The sequence below is a fragment of the Bos taurus genome, chromosome 3, assembly GCF_002263795.3.
Source record: "Bos taurus isolate L1 Dominette 01449 registration number 42190680 breed Hereford chromosome 3, ARS-UCD2.0, whole genome shotgun sequence".
In the NCBI taxonomy this organism is placed as follows: Eukaryota; Metazoa; Chordata; class Mammalia; order Artiodactyla; family Bovidae; genus Bos; species Bos taurus.
The window spans coordinates 80787489-80804084 of NC_037330.1; the positions used below are offsets into that span (position 1 = coordinate 80787489).

The 16596-nt window shown below is 43.9% G+C and overlaps 1 protein-coding gene across 1 annotated transcript in view; it reads right to left on the minus strand.

Moving 5' to 3' along the window:
- Window positions 1–701: 701 nt before the first annotated feature.
- CACHD1 (cache domain containing 1) overlaps window positions 702–16596 on the minus strand; it is a 234779-nt gene continuing 218884 nt past the window's right edge. The window contains exons 21-27 of the mRNA XM_002686328.6: window positions 16195–16281; window positions 15273–15389; window positions 13684–13835; window positions 12217–12378; window positions 10769–10846; window positions 10058–10159; window positions 702–2471 (exon numbers count right to left, since the gene is read on the minus strand). Of these exons, the coding sequence (XP_002686374.3) occupies window positions 2233–2471; window positions 10058–10159; window positions 10769–10846; window positions 12217–12378; window positions 13684–13835; window positions 15273–15389; window positions 16195–16281 (937 nt within the window). The 3' untranslated portion in view covers window positions 702–2232. The remainder of the gene's footprint in view (window positions 2472–10057; window positions 10160–10768; window positions 10847–12216; window positions 12379–13683; window positions 13836–15272; window positions 15390–16194; window positions 16282–16596) is intronic.

Sequence of the window (16596 nt, forward strand, 5' to 3'; positions counted from 1 at the left end):
TGAAAATGCAAACAAGAAATATTTAAACATTATATGCAATACTTGAGAAAAGGTAACTTAGAAGATCAAAACTTAAGCCCAAACCTCACAAACCTGTGTGTCATCTCTCCCAGGAACTGCAAATCTCAGTTGTGTTCTTATTCAAGAATAAGCATGCAATTACTTTCCCCAAAAGTTCATGATGGGGAGAGAGTCTTATCACAAAAGACTCACACAATACATTTTTCTCATTGTCTTTGAGTAGGCTGTCCATATCTTATTTTTTAAGCTCTAAGTTTTGTGATTGTTTTCTTGAAAACAACCAAGTTCCCCCTCCATCAAGGGGTCATAACACAAAGGTTCTCAACTTGAGAAAAGACCCCAGTGTTCCATGGAGAGGTTTAATATCCTGGGAAGACAGGACAGTCATTCATTCCCCAGAAATGTGAGAGGAGCCATTTATTTATTATTAATGACACAAATTTAGATGCCCAGAAAGGGGGAGCTAAGTTCCACACATTTTATTTGCTTTTGATTTTAACCCATTAGAGTCTTAAATTTCTTTGCATATTCAAGATGGTTAGGAAGGCTCTGAAGTTGACTGTGGCATTGAAGGGAGGCCTCCTTTCAGTTTGGCAACTGATCTGCTAGGTTAAAGTGAATGTAATTTGCCCTGAGGCATGAGCAGCGGTCCATTAAGAAATCACTATAGCCACTAAAACTGTCCATTCATACAGTTTATTTCACTAGGCTGCAATTTTATACACAGTATGAAGAGGTTTCCTGATAGCACACATATAGTTTACTTTCTGTACTGCTGAAGAACCAATTTTTTTTTTTTTACATTATATTGTAACACCCTATCATTAAAACATTATTCAGTAAATTTTTTTCCAACTACGTATAAACGGAGATTTACCACACACACGGTGCAAGAATGTCTTTATAACATATCTGGATCACAAAATGTGAATCTAAAATACATCACTGTAATTAGAACACTACTTTAAAATTACAATGCCCCATGTTATATCAGCCAGATTTGATGAACCCCTGTGTACATCACAAAGCAGTTGTGGATATCCACAAAGATAGGTGGACATCTTCTTGGGTAACTGGCAGCAGCTTTTAACTATGATTTCAAAAGAAATCTTTGTTTAAGAACGAAAATTCTGAATTTGAAAAACTTCTTTTATGTGTTCAATATTCTCAGAATCAAAATGGGACATTTAAAGATTTATAGTCTTTAAAACAAGGAGAATAAATCCAACCCTCCTTTAGCTGAAAGGCTGGCATTGTAATATTAGGTTTCGTAGAAACCTAAGGAAAGAACTGTATGGGAAGTGGAAATGAGTTAAAAAGAAACATAAAATTTCTCTGAAAGCTTCCTGGACTGCCCCTCCCCACCTCTGTCAAACAGAGAAAGAATACTGCTTTGCAAATCAAGATGTATTTCCATGACATGATGTTCTAAAGAAAATGTATGTAAACAAGTCAGAGAGAAAGATTTCTTCATTTTCCCTTTTTTTTTTTTTTTTTGGGTGGAGTGAGGCAGTGGGATGGTATCCGTTAAATAAGAACTAGAACTTCTTAATCAAAAAACCACTTTAATACACACAAAACAGCTAGGGATAATTGCTGAAAATTTCTCATGTGTTTCCTTTTCTTTCTCCCAAAGTTTGAGAATGTTTTGAAAGTTCAATAAATAGTAGAAAAATAATCCTTTACTTAGAAATTTGAGATGCATCATTTAGAGCTTAGTATGAGTTCTGTACAGCAAGTATGGCATCTAGGTACCGCTAAGAAACCAGGTGAAATCTTCAAAGACACACTTCTCTCTGCCTCTGCCACATTCTCAGTCTCCAGGGGAGCAGACCTCTCTTTTCTTCCAGTTAAGGAGAGCAGAATGTTTCTGGCTCCTCGGAACATTCCTCTGGCTCAGCTTAACCAAGGTTCCCAATGTTTCATTTATAGGTTCCGGCTCTGTTTAGAGGTTTGCGTCTGTTCATTCCGTTGGTGTTATGGCAGGTTCATTAATCAGACTTCTTTCCCCTCCATTTCACAACCAGCCTCGCATCTTCACAAATGTGGTGTTGCGGCTGTTTCACTTGTTTGGACACATGTTAACAGGCAGGAAGATGAGTTCAATGACTCCGGACAAAGCACGGACACAAGTGGATTTGATGCTGGCTCTTCTTCCCTCCAGCACACTCGGCAGCTGCCAGATCCCGCCTTCTGATGGAGGCGAGGGGGCTAGCATTCCGCGTCGACAGTGTGTACCGTCACGGCCGCCTGCAGGTGGTGGCTGTGGTGCAGCGTCGGGTGGTGCAGGCGGTAGTGGTGGAACTTGTGACTCAGGAGTGCGGCGGTCTGGGGCGGGGTGTCCAGCTCCAAGTCCTCGTCGTGGTTTCCCACGTCCACCCCGGCCGACAAGGGGTCATTGGTGCACGGAGGGTTTTCACTGTCTTCCTGTGGGCTCATGGTGCTGTAACCTAGAAAATGAACACAACACATAGGCAGCTGAGAGTTTCCACCGGCAGGGAGGAGCTGTCACGCAGATTTCTGCGGGCACTGGGAGGGGCTCCTACCTTTGGACTAGTAAGTGCCAATGTTTGCAGGCTGCCAGCAGACCTTGAAGTGACTTACTTTTAAAGAGATCTTTCGTTAGCTGTTGTCTTAAAGCAATTACACAATAAATACGTAATCATTTAAAGTAATACAAACAAGAACCCTTTCCCCAAATCCCCTAAACCAACAAAACAAAACTGAAAATCATCCCAATTTTTTCTGATCCACAGATCCCCACAATTGACATTTGGGGAAACAACCTTCTACACTTTCCCCCGAGATAAGACTATTTTTTATTTTAGAGAGAGAGGGGAAAAAAAAGCAGCTTCAAAACGCCTGAATGTGATACCACGGTAAGAACAAAGACAGCTGCCACAATGACAGCCCTGGTGTCATGTAATTTCTACACACCAACAAGACATATATTTAAAAATCCATTTTACAGGTGAGGGAAACGACAATCAGAGAGGTTAATGAACTTGCCTGAGTTTCAGTCCCTAACAAAACACTAACTCCACAGACACCCACAGCAACTAGCAAAGGAATCAGCTATTCTTTGTGTAAGCTGGTTCACTGTATTTAAAGATTAATTTCTCTTGGTATTCTAAGTAATACATGTTTCAAAAGAAATTGCCCTTGCTGATCAAAGGATTCCGTTCCAAGAACCTTGGCATGTTTTTAAATATTGCAAAAAAAAAAAAAAAAAGCCTTCAAGAATTTTGAGAAGTGACAGCTCGTTAATATTTCCGCTGCATCTACAGTTAGCATCAATCAACACTCACCCGTGGGTAGCGCTAGTCACAGCCGTGGCTGCAAAATTGACGTGCTTGCATACAGCCAAGCAGGAATAGTTTGTGGTTGAAAATGTTATGCTTCATGTGAAAATGAGCAAGGCAATCCTCAGTGCTCAATGAAATGTTCAAACGACAGAATTCTTTCTTTCAGTCCAACCAACAAATATTTACTGGGAATCTACCTTGTATAAGACACTGTGCTGGGCACTGTAGGAGACCTGGAGATGAAAACTGATCCCTGTACAAGGAATTCACTTACTAGGGCTCGAGAAATAAAACAAGTACAAGCATAGCTCAATCCAATTATTCATTTATCAAAGACCCTCAGGAGGCTGAAAGGAAAGACTATGAAGCATGAATAAGAGATGTCTGTTTTCCTTAAGGATTTCACCACCGAGTAAGAGACGGGTATGTACAAAGTTAGGCTTACTCTACTGAAGATCATGGTAAGTGTTCTAATGGAGGTTTAATTGAAACCCAGCATGTGCTCAGTTATGTCTGACTCTTTTGTGACCTCATGGACTGTAGCCCACCAACCTCCTCTGTTCATGGGATTCTCTAGGCAAGAATACTGGAGTGGGTTGCCATTCTCTCCTCCAGGGGATCTTTCAGATCCAGGGATTGAATCTGCATCTCCTGCATTGCAGGCAGATTCTTAACCACTGAGCCACCAGCGAAGCCCATTGAACAAGGAATAGCTAATTCTGGCTGGGGGGCTGGGAAAGTTTCAGAGAAGAACTCATATTTTACTTGGGCTGTAATGGATGAGTAGGAGTTTGGTAAAGTGGATAGGAGCACAGGAACAGAAGGGCATGGCCAAGAGGACACAGGGCAATTCCTATACAATGTGGCCATGATGAGTGCTAGCCAGTAGCTACAGGAGGGACTTAAGTTTACAAGGTTTTGAGCAGACCACAAAAATAGCATGGTCATTTTTATATTCTAAAAGCAGAGTTATGGTGGAAATTTGGAGGTTGACTAGAAAGGAGAGAGAGGGAGGCAACTAGAGAGGAGAGAGAGGGAGACGGTTAAGAGGTTATTGCCACAGCCTGGGTGAGAGATGTTGAATTAAAAGTATGGGATTGGACAGACATCTCTGGAATGGAAAAACAATAGAAGTTCATCAGAAGTTTGATGTGGGGGACTTGGGGGTGACGGGACAGCAATTTACTGTCAGGATGATGACAGAGGGAGACTCCAAGATCCTGAGTCTTAGGGAAGGAAATGAATTTTCTTTTTGCACATCTTGATTTTTAGCATCTGTGAATAACATATGTAGAGATACCAAGCCAGAAAAACAAGTCAGGGCAGGAGAAGGCGAGTATGTTGCTGTGTGCCTATGATTACTGAGTGCCTCCTTGGTGCCTGATGCCAGGCTAGGAGCTCCACAGAAAAAGGGGTAAGGTGAGGTTCCAACTCCTGAGAAGCCCACAGTCAAGAAGGGGAAATACAGGTACAAAACCAGAGGTACCCCAAAGAAACACCAAAGCTGATGAACTTAACTTAGAATCCTGGAGGAAGTGACATTCAAGGTGGCCCTCATGGGAGAGAGGGGTTCCCTAGATAAAGAAAGGAGTGGAAAGTATTACAGGCAGGGAGATGAGCATGTGCAAAGATGCAGCAGGTAGAAAGGCTCTGTGGATTTGAGGCATGGGGAAGAGCTTCGTGTGTGAGAGAAGGAGTGAGAGATGAATCTGGACAGGCAGGCTGAGACCAGATCAGGAAGGGTGCTCAAAGAGCTGGGGGGAAGGTGGATGGCAATGACATAACGTGTGCTTTAAGATGATCCCTTGTGGCAATGAGGAGGTTGGATGGAAGGAAGGAGGGCTCCAAGGCTTGGAGTACAGGGGGCTGAGCACTGGCCCGAGGAGACGGCAGGGCCCTGAAGCGAAACATTTGCTGTGCTTCAGTGGAGCAAGCTGCTGCTCAAGTGCAGGGCAGGGCGGGGCAGCCTCTGGTGACCACATGGGCTTTCTGGCGCCCACGAGAGTTAACATCCTCAAGGTTATTAGGTTCAGATGCTGGGGGAATGGAGATGCTTTTTCCCAAGATGAAAAGATCAGGAGCCAGAATGAACTCCTCAGCCTCAGTAGTGCTAAGTCTAGAATGCAGTGTAGGCTTTAAAGCCTCAGGTACAAATGTTCTACATGTAAGAGACCAAAGCACTAGAAAATACATTTCAGCAAAATCTCAGTGTCTGTGCCGATTATTTTTGGCCAACCTTTAGTGCTAGGCTGTCTTTATCCTGCCTCCAAATACCTCCTGGATGCCTTCCTGTCTCGCTCATTTACAGACATCCATTGTAATGATAGTTGATTTCCACATTTGTGGTGTAAAATTCATAGCGGTCCCTCTGCGCCTGCCTTGCCCTCCCCCACTTCCCTCATCACTGTGCTTCATGTTCCATCTGAAGGTCTTTTCTGGGAAACCTTCCCAACCACCACCCACCCCACCCAGTCATACCAACCCACAGGAGTTCTGGTGGCCCTTCTGTGATGTCAAACGGTATTCTCTGCAATCCCTAGCTTAGATTTTACCATATTACAAAAAATAAAGGACTGTCTTGTCTATTAGAAAAGTGCAAGGGCTTAGGCCTCACATAAAGCAGGTGTTTAATTAAAAAAATAAAAATCACATAAATTTTCACATAAATTGGTTTTGCCTGGTGTGACATTTACCAGTCTCATCTAATAATAAAGGCATTCTAGGACTCACTAGGCCCTTCCTGGTGTTCTGACTTAAGAGGCTGGGTGCTCTGAACCTGGCTGGTCACAGACCCAAGGGGTTGGTGAGCGGTACAGGCAATTCAGGGTCATCAGCATTTTCTGATCAGAACCCCAGCAGAGATCCTTTCAGAGGGAACCACTCACTCTGGAGCAATCTTGTTTTATTTGCTCAGTGGGACACTATTGCTCAATCCCTCTGTAACTTAGGCTTTCTCTTATCTCAATAATTAATGGAAATCTGGAGGGAGGGAGTTGTGGAGAAGCAGGAGGAAGCCAAACACATGCTCTCACTTAGCAAATTAATTGAGTGTTTACTCAGCACCAGGCAATTCTGTGCAGTGCTGGGAACAGTGATGCATAAGACAGACACGGTCTCTGACTCATGGAGGAGGCAGCACTATTTAAAACACAGAGGATATATACAAATAACTTCCAAAGAAAGATTTCTTTACTATCCAAAGGTATATGTAGAGAAATTCTTGCAAAGATTTTTCAAGGGAAAACAGGCTTTAGGAAGGAGGCCAGGCATCACTCAGGAATAAAAGAGCCAAATTAGGCTTTTGCTCTTTGATTTTCTGCTAATACATTTATCCTCTGGTTCTTAAAGAAAGCTCTCTTGGTGTCAAGGGATGTTAGGTCCCTCTGGGGACTCACTCACCACCTTGTGGTCACAGAGAGTAACTGCAGGAGAATAACTGCACCCCTAGAAAATAGCTTTGCTGTGTACTAGGTACTTTTCGACCAAATTTTCAAGGTTCAGCATTTTAAGTCTTTTGGCGTTTACTTCACAAGGAGAAAATTTCCCTTTTATAAAGAAAAAAATATTGCTTAATATACATTTGAGTAATGCTTCTAATGTGATGGTAACTAAAACACAGATTCACAAGGAATAAATACATACTGTTGGTTTTTAACTTAAAAAATAAACCAGTTGATGGTTAGATAGAATGTGATATTTTCAAGAGAAATAATGGGCAAAGCAGAGTATCAGTTCAGTTCAGTCGCTCAGTCATGTCTGACTCTTCGCGGCCCCATGAAATGCAGCACGCCAGGCCTCCCTGTCCATCACCAACTCCTGGAGTTCACTCAGACCCATGTCCATCGAGTCAGTGATGCCAAGCAGAGTATAAGAGTTAATAGTTGAGTGCTGGAAAAAATCATGCTAAGTGGTGTCAGAATATTGACTAAAATGCTTCAACTTTTCAAAACCGTTCTTATTTTGAGTGCTTAAGATAAAAATTAAAATCATACTCCTTTAAAATACAAAACTTGTTGGCTACATGAAAGATTTCTAGTTAAAAAAGAAGCCTGGAGTCTCCAAGTGTAGCTTGACAGCATTTAGTTTTAATTCTAGGAATATCACCACTCTGAACCACACCCGGAAAGTCTTGTCTGTTCAATATTTATATATTTTATTCTTTTGAGGTTTCCTTTTGTGCCTCAGACCCGAAGACTCATGTGTAAATAAGCTCGCTGCGTACCAAAGAACCAGGGCATGACCAGTTCAAGGGCGAGCACCAATGTCCCCTCACCTCCTCGCCCTGGGTCTCACAGGATTCACTTGCAGATAAAAGTGAACTCTGTTCCCATCTTCTTCTTTGTTCCACTTCTTTAAGGGAACTGTCATATTCAGCCTTTTCTCAATCTTGTGAATACGTGCATGCATTTGTAGTTTCTTGCTGAATTATCAATTCTTTGAGCGCAGAGCGGGTGTGGGGATGAGGAGGTCGGGCTCTGAGCTCATGCCTGGCCATGTGTTATCTCACTTCATCCTCACGACAACCTTACCAGGGGGTAGTTTCTAATCCCCTTTTAATTATTAGGAAACTGAGGTCTAAGTAGTTTCACTGAGGTCTCACCATTTGGAAAGACAGGGAGAGGTGGGACTCCAAGTGAGTTCTGCTTGACCTATCATATATAAGCTGTTCTGTACCAGGCTGCCTGGCAGAAAGAATACCACCCCTTTCCCACCTCGCTCCTCCCTGCCAAGCAAACAGCAGATGCCTGATACATTCACCAAACAGGAGAACACCCGCACGAGTGTCGCGTGCCACAAAACCACTATTAATGGATCGGATTTCTGAGTTTAATGTGTACCTACGGCTTATCCTCTAGGCACCACGGGGACGTTAGCTTGATGTCACTACTTTCAGTGACCTGCCATATAGGTTCTGGGATACGACAGCACTTGGTTAACTGCTACTGATTTTGTGGTGTATTTGGAATTATCTGGAATGTCAGTGTCTTCCACTCCTTTTGGTGTATTCTGTCTGCACGAGAAACTATTTTTCATTCCTTGGGGATAATGGGAGCCAATTATTGTGAAAAATGAAAGAAAGGAAGCCCTTAGCTAGATTCCTTGGCTTTTAGATACTGACACCGCACTGTGCCTTTTATCTCGGCTGTTGCTTCACGTGCCATTTTACTAAGACAATGGGAGGGCTAATGCAGCACTGGAAATGTCATTCAGAATTCCAATTTTGTACTTAAGTGGTTTCTACCAGCAAGGGACGTGGGGATGGGGGTGGGTGGAGAGAAAGAGGGGGATGGGGAAAGAAAAGGAGGGTGGAGGGAGGGAAGGCGATAGAGACACAGAGAGGGAATGAGAGAGAGGGAGAGGAGAGACAGAAACGACTCAGTATTTCTGCTGAATAAGAAATTCTTTCTGTTGAACTTTAGTAGCCTCAAACCTGTTTTATTATTCAAAGGAGAAGCACAGAACTGCCTGGCAGAATGAAATTTATGCAGGTTCAAAGGTTTTTCTGGAAAAAAGGCAGAAAGTCAAAGAAGCTGAGAAATTTAAGTTCTGCTTTGACTCTCCATAGAAACCTGAAGGTTCTATTTAGTTAGTGGGAACAATGTCATTCAGAGCCCAAATTAAGAGTCCCTGGTTTACAAATCAGAGCTCTGGCTTCTCCAGTTTTCCAAAGGGATTTAGAAGACCTGGCTGTCATGCAAAAGGCAGCATTGGTTGCTCTAGCGAATATCCCCTTCTGCATTTTTTAGCACAGGTGTGGAAGCACACTGCTTGAAGACTTTGTTTTCAGGGTAGATGTGGAGAAGGCAGAATAAAAAAAGCACAGATGCATTATTTATGCATTTATAAAAAGACCTGATTCTGGGAAGAAAAGAAAGATTTCTGGAAAATTGAACAGGTGTGTAAGGAAACAAAAAGACCTGACAATTAGAGGAAAGGATCTACACTTTCATTTTTGTGGAATGGTGACAGAACTACCTAGACAATAGGACACAGCTGTTGCTCTCTGTTGTCACGGAGAATAGGACAACAAGCCATGGGACACTGGGAAGGGGAGATGGCACACGGTGGCCATGCCACTGGTACCGCCGCGGACTTAGCACTCAGGGTCTCTTTCACAACTCAGCGCCTATCCTTCCTGAGCATCCAACAGGCACTACAGGCAGCTCCATGACTTTGTACACACTAGCCCCTTTGCCTCTAATAGCTTTTACCTCTCACTTTTCTTTAATCGCCCTTCAAGGCCCAGGGTAAGTGTTGTCTCCTTAGTAAAGCCTTCCCAGGGCCGGGGGATGCCAGATGACAGTTGTGGACTCTCGCCAGGTCCCGAGAGTATGTGGCTGAGAGAGCCCATAACAATCCTGCTGTTTGCCAACAAGCCTAAAGAGGCAGTAGGATCTAAGAAGGTGCTGATTCACTGAGAACCAAGTGCGGTGGTAAGCAGGCACCACTGAAATAATCTGAACCCTTATTCATGGAGAAAACCCAGGGGGTTATCTGTGTGCCCAGAGGTTATCTGACGTATGATGATGTATCTGGGAATGCTGAGCCATAAGCCAAAATCTCTTGGGGGCTCTTGTAAAGGTGTCATGTTGGAATGTGTCTTTTTGGAAAGCTATGTCAAAATAATTTACTTGAGCACAGAGTAGGAAAGAGGAAAGGGCGGGTGTGAGCACTAGCCCATGACTACATTGGGGTCCTCAGGGCCTCAAGGGCAGGATGCCAGATCTTACCATGATCACTTTCTGTTCCTGAGCGACCCCAGTAGCGACGCCTCCTTTCTGGACTGTGTGCATGACGCTCGATGACTGCGGCTATAAATCGAGTATTGCTGACTGTGGAAGGCAAGGATAGTTAGTCACACTTGGGCCAGTATCTTCACTGTATTAAGCACATCTGCTCTAAGCAGGCTCTTTCACATGAAAGGGGTTGTTATTTGTTAGAGAGCTAGAATGAGTAATTTTTAAAAAATTCTGAGGATTAGGGAAGTTGCTTTTAGGACTGGGGCAGGAGGAGGTCCCTAATTACATATCTTCAACATGCATCAAGAAGATACACTTTCCATACAGTTGCAGGCCAAAGCATCTCACCACAAATGGAGCTCTCTTTTGATAAAGAAGTGTTCTTTTTGTCCTCCTGGGTTGTATACGCTAGTTAAGGGATTTAAAACATGCATACCTGATGACTCCCTTTCTAAAATGCTATACTGGAAAGTAATGAGGAGAGAGAAAGGGAAGAGTAGGGGGTTTCAGGTCAAATGTCCTTAATGGCACAAAGAACACTCTGAATTCTTTGGAGATTTCCTAAAACAAAGCAAAGACCTATGCTTCCTCCTAACAAAAATGGGGGATAAAAAGAATCCCGTCGTGTCAAAGCATCTGAAATTTTAACACAAGAGAGCCTCCCGCTGGCATGTCTGGGACGGCGGCGGCGCGGCCACTCACTGATGCCTCTGTCCTCAGGGCCGTCGTCGTCCCTTTCATCTCTGTCGTTCTCCAGGTTGGACATGCGCACCGACATCTCTACCCGTCGTTAAAAAGAGAGACACAGGACTATTTAATCAAACAACATCACCCACGTTAATACCCGCAGAGGGCTCATCTGATGGCTGGGTGACAGCATTCCATCAAGAGTGAACTGAGGCCTTATCTCATTTTTTTTCTAAAGGAGGAGGGAGCAGGAATCCGAAGAGGGAGAACAAGAGGTGAATAATCCAGAGGGACACCTGAGATTGATTTCTGGAGACAGAGGAGAAAAGAAGTTGATTGAGGCTAACAAGTCTTTCATCCTCTCCTGCACCAGCTCGATGGACATGAGTTTGAGCAAACTCTGGGAGAGAGGGGAGGACAGGGAAGCCTCGTGCGCTGCGGTCCGTGGGCTCACAAAGAGTCATACACGTCTTAGTGACTGAACAAGTACCCGAAACAGAGGGAAGGGGCCTAAAACCATGGCTGGCTGTGCTGATAAAATGGTGCTACAGAATCTAGAAGCCAAGCCTAAGGTAACACTGGATGGCTGTCACCCTCAGTCGAATCAAATCTTACCAAGAGGAAAGAGCTTTGTGGTCAGCTCAGTTATTAAGTCAGACAACATGATCCCATGATCCCCCGACAGGATTGGGACCACAGAGAACTATCCCAACATCAGCTGATCGCAACTGCTACCAGGCTCCTGACCAAGTCCAGGAAAAATGATGAGTGAGCCTTATCTCCAAAACTTGGGGTAACACACCCTGAAGGGCTTTTAGGAGGCTAGAGATAGTCATTTGCAAGCTTTTTGCCCCTTGCAAATGAGCACAGATACCACATTTAACCCTTGATATGGAAGCCGTAATTACTAATTTCTCATCTTGTCAAGTTCTTATCCAGGTTGGACAGTTCTTATTCTATTTTAAGAACTGTGATCATCATTTTGAATGTGTGTTCATTCACACATATAATAATGGCAACAATAGAACAGACTCATGTTCTTGCCAGTAGAGGCCTGGGCTATCTTTGGTCTGTCCATCTTTTTTGGAACAGCAAAGAACAGCACATTTGAGCTTAGCGAAGAACAAACTTTCCCACTGAGCCTCCCAACTCCCTTCTTCTGACTTCTTCCAGAGTCAGGCTGAGGTGGGCTAAGGAGCCATGTAAGGAGAGACAGAATCGAGGGATTTTCTGGAGAATCAAATGGGGCTTGCAGGACTCAGGCCTTAAAGAATGAGCTGTGAGCTAAAGGAGAGAAGCAGGCTTTGGGGGACTTCTGAATCTATTCCACAGAAGCAGAAAATATAGGGCTATTTTTAGAGTTGCTTAAAGGCTTACAACTAGTCACTGTCCTTCTAGCCTGGGGACAACCCTGGGGAGACTGCTGCTTCCTGGAGGAGCTTTGGGGTTCATTTCAAGCTCACCTTGGGCAGCAAGAGGAGACATATGCTGATGACTCCGGCGGTGAATCTGATGGCGGTATGCGTACACAGCCAGGACTAGAACCATGATACAGCCCATAATGCCTCCAGCCACCGGGCCCACGGGGGCACTTTTGATCATGTTCAATGTGACCACCTCATCACCTTGATTAAAACAAACAGATAGATTTCCCTTGTAAAGATTTCCCAAGTGTAGTAGCAGATGGGGATGGGGATGAGATGGAAAGAATCTAGCGGGAAGGGGTTGAGTGAAGATATGTAAGAACAGCTGCTTTAAGGCTTGAATTTCATGAAGAAGTCGCACCAGGATGGAGGAATAGGGCTTCCTTGAATTTCTGGTTCTCAAATTAAATGTTGGTTGCTTGGCAGAGCAAGAATACAGTTGACAAGGATTGGTAAAGTAAGCGAATGGATGAGAATCACTTAGACATGCAGTCTAAGGGCCCAGCTCTGGGGGGTGGGCTCCTCTTAGTACAGAGGTGAGGGAGGGTGACGTGTGCCTCTCAGCAGATATTTACTGGACCTGGTGTCATTTATTTCAGTGGATCTGTTATGTTACCTCCAAAAAGGATCCCATTCAAAGTTTATGGGCTCCCTTTAAAATACTATTTGCACTTTTCAGGCAGGAAACTGCAGGTGGGAAATATAAAGTGACTTCTAGGAGCAAGGTTACTCCTGTCATGTCCCAACCTGGTCCGATAGTCATACGTGGGCTCAGAACCCTTCCTCACAAAGGAAAAGCTTTTCTTCCTCAGAAAGGCTCACGCAGAGAGATGTCAAAACAGGCATTCACTGAAGTTTTAAATATCTACTCACCTGCGGACCACGCTTGAGATGCTTGTGCTGATTGCAGAAAGGCACGGAGAAAATCTCAGGTAGTATTTGAGGGGTAGGATGCAGGTAGTATTTGGGGGTTTTGGGGGGCCTGATCCCAGCGGTGTTCCTCCCAACAATATCTCTGTCCCCCACCTAAGTCGCCTGCTGCACTGGACAGTGTGGGCTTTTGTTGACCTCAAGGCCCTAAATACTGATTCGGAGCCCTAAGATGTCTGTCTGCAAAAGTCGTGAAGGGAGGACGCAGCAGGAAAGTAATGTCCACGGGTCACTCTGCCCATCACCAGCCCCGCGCTCCAGACAGCTGGGATTCACATTCGTACAAACCCCACAGCTCAGCCGCTCAGAAATCAGACCTGATATTTCTCAGAACAAGCTTTATGGGAATGCATTTCAGGCTTGCAAAACTTGGCAGGAAAGATGGCTGCTCACTCTGCACAGGAGAGCTAGCCAGCTTTGAAAGTAATTATTTGCCTTGGTTTTGCAACTCAAAACTACTGGCAAAGGAACCAGGGAAGTAGGGTAGGGAATTATTTTAAGATCTGTGTTCTAATTTAGAGGCCAAAAAATATGTTTTCAAGAATCAAGTTATTCTGGGTTCCCCCAAAACATTACCTATTGATCCCATGTCATCAACATAGGGACTTTTGGCTCCAACGATCCCCCCAAAGCATTCTTTCTGGGGTGCACAGTAGGATTTGTCCAGGTGGGTCTTCCCATCGCTGTCCACCATGCACCATTCACAGTCCAGCACACCGAAGCAGTCCCTGCCAGAAAGACAGTGCTGAATGTTCGAGAAAGCAGTGTCAGGCAGGAGTGAGCACATGGACTTGGGCATCAGACAGCTCTCAGGGGTCCATGACTCACTAGAGCTAGAACTCCCTAAGCCTGAGTTGCCTTTCCTTATAGAAGGAGCACGGCCATTGTCCGCCAGGGGAGAGCTGTCTAACATCCCTCGACAGCCTGGAGCTGAGAGAAATAGAATTGCCCTCTGTTACTCAAACCATGAAGTCCACACATCATGGATTAGTGCGGGGTCACTTAAAATCATCTTAAAAGACCACACGGCCCCAAGGTTTGTTAGACTTTGGCCTAACGTCCTCCAGGTTTATGGTTATTTAAAAAAAAAAAAGGAAGGAAGGAAAAAAAAAACCTAATTAATCAAGTTTGGGAAATAGTGATCAGTTAAACATTTCTTTACTGCCAATTTCTTAGAACTTTTAATATGTTGAGTGCATTATGACACTCTAAGAGAATATATGCAGTGTTTCTCAAACTTAATAGGCTTTGGGTAACTGCATAACACACCCAGTCAATATATCTGATACCCTATCATTCCTCTATTAAAATACATACCAAAAGTAGAACTCGCTGCTCCTTTCACCCACTAATTTTGTTGAATCAAATGGCAACCTGCAGCTGTCTAGCCCAAACACCCTAGGGAGGAGGTAGAGGGAGCAGGGATCATGCAGTTTTTAGTTCTCAAAACTGCCATAAAGTATACCCGTTTTCTAAGAAAGAAGAATTGAAGCATTTCAATGTATCACACACACAGCTGAGTTCTGTTTCTAGAACCCATAATTTCCTGCTCCCTTGGCCTTGCTTTGTCATGCCATTTCCTCTCTTATGCCTCTTATTTCTAGAAAACTTTTCCACCCACAGATGAGGCTACTAATATAGGGGTATGTGTGTGTATGCGCTCATGAGCAAGCGTGGGCCCGGTAGTTGCTCAGTTGTGTCTGACTCTTTGCGACCCCATGGACCCTGCCAGGTTCCTCTGCCCATGGAATTCTCCAAGCAACAATACTGGAGTGGGTAGCCATTCCCTTCTCTAGGGGATCTTTCCGACCAGGGATTGAACTTGGGTCTCCTGCATTGTAGGCAGATTCTTTACCATCTGAGCCACCAGGGAAGACCACTAACATAGGTACATGTGCCAAATATCTGTAACAAGTAGAAACCAAGTAATGCTAAAATTGGTGGATAAAAGGCAGATAAGAACAGATAACACTAAAATTGGTGGATAAAAGGCAGATAAAAGTCAGTTTTAGATCTGAAAAACTGGCACATCTTTTAAAAACATCAAACATGGGGATGATGAATATCATCCAGAAAGTCCCATTGAGGCTGCTGTTCTCTGTTCTTTCCGAGGCTCTGCTCCCACGGCTGCGATGCTGGCGTGAATCAGCGCTGAGCATGCTTACCCACTCTCCGTCCTCTGACTGCACCTGCTGTTCACACACTGGTGAAGAGCATCCTGCAGGCCAGGGTCAATAGCTGTGTATGTCACTGGCTCCTGGTGTACCTCACAGCTTGGGTTTCTATGAAGGGGCAAGTCTGAAGGTTAGGACCGATACCATCTGCATTCCAAACTCAACATGCCCTTGGCCCCTGACGGTGCCAGAAAGACCTGCGTTTGAACTCTGGCTTTGTCATTTACCTGTATGAAACCTGGGGCCAATCTGGTCTTACAATCTGTCACTGAGAAAAGTAATGCTATCTTATGTGTGTGAAAGGTTCTTACATGTTTATCAAAGGGTAAACTAGAAAACTAAGTGACTTACCAGGCATACAGCATCTGACATGTTAGACACTTGTAACAGTCTCATACTTTTTGTAAGTAGTACATACACTTATAAAACTTTTTTAGAATTTTTATTCAAACCTGAAAGTGGGCTTCATTTTAAAATACTATGGAGTTTGAAAACTAGCTCATTGAACAGTTCCATCACTAAAATGAATCATCTTCTTATAGTTCCAACTTGAAACAAATCTATAAGACTCTCAGTATAAATATGCACACATACATATATAGTCTTATATATATCTCCCAGCATAAATATGCACATATAACACATATATATGTATGTACTCGGTTGCTCAGCTGTGTCTGACTCTTTGAGACCCCATGAGCTCTAGCCAGCCAGTCTCCTCTCTCCATGAAATTTTCCAGGCAATAATATTAGAGTGGGTTTCTATTTCCTACTCCAGGGGATCTTCCTGACCCAGGGATCGAACCCACATCTCCTGCATTAGCAGGCATGTTCTTTACCACTGTGCCACTTGGGAAGCCCACAAATATATGTGTGTGTGTGTGTGTGTGTGTGTACACGATTTTTTATTTACCTGTTCTCTGCATTGGTGAGGTTGCCAGTACACTCATTGACCTCTAGAGGGCACTCACAAGGACATTCACATTCATTTTGTTCCATTCTGAAAAGCAAAAGGAAAAGTTACTATGCAGAGGGTTGATCAACTATATATTGCACACACACTGAGGGAGGTGAAATAAAGACAACATGAGCTAGCTAAAGCAGGCAGTAAACGCTATCACCAAAGGTTTAAATATTCAACTGACCTCAATCCACTGTTCTTTGGACAAGGATGTTACAAACAACAGTTCTAAATGCTTTTGCAACCAGGACTTTCCTTTCCTTTAGGGCACACCTGAGCACTTTATGTATATTGTACAGCTGGCATCAGTTAAGATATTCAATAGGTGGTAAACAGAGAGTATGTCCCACCCCA